At 40.5% G+C, this 6,000-nt stretch overlaps 1 protein-coding gene across 1 annotated transcript in view; it reads left to right on the top strand.

Annotated features, from left to right (window-relative positions):
* Window positions 1-916: 916 nt before the first annotated feature.
* The window catches only part of LOC139715435 (uncharacterized), a 120,685-nt gene continuing 115,601 nt past the window's right edge, over window positions 917-6,000 (top strand). The window contains exon 1 of the mRNA XM_071627008.1: window positions 917-3,220. Coding sequence (XP_071483109.1) covers window positions 2,366-3,220 — 855 coding nt within the window. The 5' untranslated portion in view covers window positions 917-2,365. The remainder of the gene's footprint in view (window positions 3,221-6,000) is intronic.

Raw genomic sequence — 6,000 nt, 5'->3', positions numbered from 1 at the left:
TGTTATCAATTATAGACAAGCACGAAGAAATTAATTGGTTACAGTGTCCTGATTTCTCTCAGGGTATTCTACGTGCATCATGACACTTTCTTCTTTTTTTTTTCATTGAAGGATTGCAGTGCATCAAGGTACTACAACGAAGTGGAACTCAAATTATCGAGAAGAATTTCACGTTAGATTATTGTAATAAATCTATACCTTTAAAAATCCAATGAATATCCCTCTTGTTCTTTTCTTCTTCTTCTTCTTCTGCTATCGTTTCTTTTCTTATTCTTTCTTCTCTAAAAGTTTATTGACGTCTTCATTTGACACCTGTCTTATGGCACACATGCCTAAAACCAGCTCTGCGTTGTAAACATCTTTAATGGGTGCTTTCCTTTTTTTTTTTCTAGTCAGAATCGGGTACATTGAATTTCCAAACACTGTTTGGATGTATGGATGATAGAAAAGGAAGAAAGAAGAGCGAAAGCTGCAAACACAAGCAATAAACTTTCCCCCAAACTACTACATGTAAGCTCATGTATTGACAAAAATGTAGCGGCCTCACCGGCCTCACTCATTTGCGGACGACCGATGAATCTGCGTCAGTTCATACGACACCTGCCATGCCTTTGGTTTGTACAGCTCAGTGGTAGCTGAAATTACTACGCGTATGGAAAATAGATCCAATGATGTAGAATGATTTAATGTTGATGTTACCTTTTACTGTATTCGGAGGCTATGGAAACCATATGTATTGCATTTATCTCGTATATTACATAAAAAAGACTTTTTAAAATTATATGAAATAGAAGAAAACTTGGTTCGAAACGATTCATCCGTGGGGGTAAACAGTCCTACTACGAGCAACACACGTAAATGAATAGGCCTGGAATGAACCTACTACGTACGTACGTACGCACGGCGGTTAGGGAAGGGTAAACATGGTGTATGTGTGTGCAATCATGGAGGGGTAGTGTCCTGCGACTGAACACCAGCAACGAGGAGGGGTTGAAAACAAGATTTTTAGTGTCCCTGTACAAAAGAACAATTGGATAGAGTCATGGAAGGTGTCGTCCTATGGGAACGGAGAGTTCAACAAAAACTGTAAGTTATGAAGCATAAATACATGCAAGGAAGCGCAGGAGACTTCGTCCATTTCAGCTCTTCTCGTCGTGCAAGTCTTGTGTGTGAAACGTACGGCGAGGTGAAGCCTGACATGGATTATCAAAGGTCTACTCTCGTACACTGTGATCTGCATAATTTCTAGAAATCACTGCTGTTTATTTGTCAGTGTGTGAAACGTATCAGTTCATTTCCTTCCCCTGCCTGTCTCCAGTTCTTAGTTTCATTAAAACACATCAAGGGACGACAGGACTTCAACTGAGGCAAACTGATCTGCAGCACACAGTCAGTGAATGAACATCAACACTGATGCAGTTGCCAGCCTGCCTGTGCTGTTACAAATCACACAAGCACGTCAGTAGTGCCAGTTGCGCAGATTGCAGTGTAGACAGTCCATTGTAGACAGTGCCAGTGGTTCAGTTAGTTCAACATCTACCGACGTTCATTCTCACACAATTTGGATTGCATTATTGTACCATCACACAACCACTGCAAGAAACTTAGAAACAACATCCTTAAACTCTGGAATGGACAAGGTCTGACCAGACTGATCATTTTCATACCCTGCCCCTGGTTCTGAAATTATTATAATATTGGTGAAGACCATGAACCCGTTGTAGTCATTCCCCCCCCCCCCTCGAATTGATGAAGAGACACAAAGAAAAACAAAATGTATCAAAAGTTGGGCCTCCTGTTGAGCATGCTGCTGTAATCTCTGCAGCTGTATCTCAACCATTGTCCCCTCATATTCTCGTAAATACTGAAAGATATTTTCTAAATCTTACTGCAGCAATTTTGGCTCGACCTTCAAAGTCAAGTTTCTGGCAACCTACAACTAATATCACATTTGCAGCCTCCTGCTGCTGAGAAATTTTGAACAGCAAACCAGTAAATCTGCTTTCAAACTAAAAGTTGGGATTACATATCCTGATTTGTTTGTTTAACCACAGATCTGCTAATGCAAGGAATGTGGTTTTTCAGCAACTGTCATCATGGAGGATATCTATGTATCAAACAAACTGTCGAGTCTTGCAGGTGGTGATGAACCATTTTGCAAGTTAGCGCTGGCAAGTGAAAGGCATTTCACTTGGGACCCTATTGTGTCTAGGTAGTCCACAGAACTGGATTTTTATCCAGTGCAATTGATATGTGTACATAGGTGTATACTTGTAGGCACACCATTGTATCTTTAAGTTAGTAACTTCCCTCCCCCGGGACTGCCTTAACTGACGCGTTGAGGTGAACTGAGTTACGAATCACAATGAGTAAGCCAGAGAGACACCACGGCAGCTCGCTGTCAAACGGAGTTGTGTCGTTGGAGGAAAGAGACGCGGACGTCCCGCATGAGACTCATAGCAGTGGGAGTGTGACTAAGCAGGGCAGCAAAGAGAAGTCTGGTGACACACAGGCAGAGGAGGCTGCCGCTCCCGACAAGCATGTGAATGGGGAATCCAGTATGGGAAACAGTCCGGGGATGTCTGATCGTGGATCACAGAATTTTGACGGTACCAATGTAAGCGTTGAATCCTTCCACCCCCAGGTTACAGAGAACCCGGAAAGTGCAGCTGTAGCAAAACACACAGGAATCAGTGATGATGATAATGCCACTGGATCTAGCAGTAGATTAGATAGCATTGAAGACAAAGAACCTATAAAGGAAAAAGTGCCTGATACTTCGGTTCACTTAGCGAGTACACAGCCAAATGGTACCACTCTAATAAGTGTAAGAAAAGAGCTAAGTAACATGAAACCAGACAGGAGCAGGATCTCCACCGGTGGGAATGGGACAGGGAACATTGGGAAACAGCAGAAATCAGTTGCTTTCATGGCACCTGAAAAGAATTTCACAGAAAATGGTCATATTGAAGTGCACAAAGAAGAGAAGGGGGAGCGCCTTGGTGTGGATGTGGAAGGGATACCTGTGTCAGATGCAGAGAAACGACTGCCAGCCGAAAGTGAAGTAGAGCAAGAAGCAGTGGAAGAAAAGGCCATTGCAAGGTCGGCTGATGGACGTTTCATGAAATTTAATGTGGAGGTTGGACGGGGGTCCTTCAAGACAGTCTTCAGGGGTCTGGATACTGAGACTGGAGTAGCAGTGGCATGGTGTGAATTGCAGGTTAGTAAAACCTAAAGGACAAGTTCACCTTCATAGGTATGTGGGTTTACTGAATGCAGCAACATTAGTAAAACACATCAGCGAGAGTTTGAGGAAAATTGGGCAATCCGTTCAAAAGTTATGAATTTTTGAAATTTATGCTCAGTCACAGCTGGACGAAAAGATTACTATAGCTTGTGATGTCACATGTGTACAAGGATTGAAAGAAAGAATAAAGAGAATTCAATATATTTCAATTTTTCTCGCATAACAATAGAACACTTGATTTCTCTCTTTCAGAAGGCAGGGGAATAATATTTCCCTTAACATATTTGTCATTAACAAGTCAAAGAATGTGCACTTTATTCAAAAAGTAAAGTTTTGTGAAATTCTCTTTTTATTTTCCTTTAGTATCGTTGTACGCATCTGACATCATACGATGTAGTACGTTAGTCTTCTCATTCAGCAGTGACTGCGCAAACACTTTAAAAATTCCTAACTTTTGAACGGAATGTCCGATTTTCCTCAAACTTTCACGGATGTGTTCTCCTAATATTGCTGCATGCTCTCAATCCTTTACAATGTATGTGAAGGTGGACTTGTCCTTTAAAAGGCCTGTCCATGACATTTTCATAGTCATTGTAATATTTAAGTGTGATTATTGACACAACTGTTCAGGATGTACCTGCATGATATTCTTCTTGTGTTGCAAGTACATTGTAAGCATCATGAAGAGGCAATATTTTGTGCTGTTGTAAACTACCCACTTTTACCAAAGCTCGAATTCTAACAGGTATCCGTCTTTTGAGTTGTTTTTGTAAATTGCACATATGGGAGCCCAATTTTTGTCCCCGCCGAACGAGTTCGAGCAGGGGACTATGAAACGGGCTCCGTACGTGTGTGTGTCCGTGTGTCCGTCCGTCTGTCCGTCCGTCCGTCCGTGTGTCCGTGTGTCCGTGTGTCCGTGTGTGCGTCCGTGTGTGATCAAAATCTTCAATTTGCTACTTCTCTGTCATTTATGAGCCAATTTTGATTCTGTTTGCTTTATATGATAGCACTACATGGGAGCTTTGAAACTTCTACACAGAATTTCAGTCGTGACCTTTGACCTTGACCTTTGACCTATATTGTACATTTTGCTACAAAATGCTACTCCTTCGCCATTTCTAACCCGATTTCGATTCCGTTTGCTTTATGTGATGGCACTAGGTGAGGGCTTCAAAACTTCTACACAGAATTTTGACCTTTGACTTCTTTGACCTTTGACCTTGATTTTTTGACCTATATTGTACATTTTGCTACAAAATGCTACTCCTTCGCCATTTCTAACCCGATTTCGATTCCGTTTGCTTTATGTGATGGCACTAGGTGAGGGCTTCAAAACTTCTACACAGAATTTTGACCTTTGACTTCTTTGACCTTTGACCTTGATTTTTGACCTATATTGTACATTTTGCTACGAAATGCTACTCCTTCGCCATTTTTAACCCGATTTCGATTCCGTTTGCTTTATATGATGGCACTAGTTGAGGGCTTCAAAACTTCTACACAGAATTTTGACCTTTGACTTCTTTGACCTTTGACCTTGATTTTTGACCTATTTTGTGCATTTTGCTACAGAATGCTACTCCTGCGCCATTTCTAACCCGATTTCGATTCCGTTTGCTTTATGTGATAGCACTAGGTGAGGGCTTCAAAACTTCTACACAGAATTTTGACCTTTGACTTCTTTGACCTTTGACCTTGATTTTTGACCTATATTGTACATTGGCTACAAAATGCTACTCCTTCGCCATTTCTAACCCAATTTCGATTCCATTTGCTTTATGTGATGGCACTAGGTGAGGGCTTCAAAACTTCTACACAGAATTTTGACCTTTGACTTCTTTGACCTTTGACCTTGATTTTTTACCTATATTGCACATTTTGTTACAAAATGCTACTTCCGGCGGGGACATATGTTACGCACCGCGTAATTTCTACTTTTCCTTGTATAATTGGTGATGATGATTACAGGGACAGTGTATTGGAAAATAAGTGATTATGCTTGAATTTCCCTTGTGGATTCCTTGTATGGATGCTGTGTTGGCCACATTATACCAATTGTCTTAACATTTAATTCAGTTTGTACATTTTGCATTGACATATATCTTTTTCAGTTTTCGGGAATAACATGATTTGCTGCCTGGATTTCAAAGCACTGCAATTAGTGATCATGAATTTACAAGAACAGAGTGTGTTTTCAATCCTACATGTAGCTAGTACATGTACACTGTACATTGGATATTGTGAATGTGAATTTCAAGTACTTGTGTGTGTTTTCCACATTCATTGGATGTCAATTTTTCCACATGAGATTGTGTACAATGAATTCATGGATGTTGAGAATGAGTAGCATGCATTGAATACAAACTGGCAATATGCTTTGTGAGGTGTTCTTGAATGAAAGTAAACCCCTAAACTAAGTGTATTTTCGTACTTTTCTCTCATCTGTCTGAAGTACAAAAAGTCAGCTTGTTTGTTGAAGAAAACAATGATTAGCAGTGTAGTATGAAATGTATTGTGCTGGAAGAAAGGGGCAACATCTCCCTACTCAAAGAATATTGTAGAGAGGACTACATGGACAAGTTGTATGCTTATCCCTATGATCATGATACACATTATGTGCCTCATCCAGTCTATAAAACCAATAGGGAAATGTACATGTACTCTAATATAGCTGTATGCATCCGCCATTGTATCTCATTGCCTGTTCAAAATATCATTAAGGCTAGTACAATGTATGGTGTCTAGGACATTGT

The sequence above is a fragment of the Diadema antillarum genome, unplaced genomic scaffold (assembly GCF_040938485.1).
Source record: "Diadema antillarum isolate AM-2024a unplaced genomic scaffold, OU_Dant_1.0 scf00000049, whole genome shotgun sequence".
NCBI lineage: Eukaryota > Metazoa > Echinodermata > Echinoidea > Diadematoida > Diadematidae > Diadema > Diadema antillarum.
Note: the sequence above shows the minus strand (reverse complement) of the source record. Positions and strands in the feature narration are given on the sequence as shown.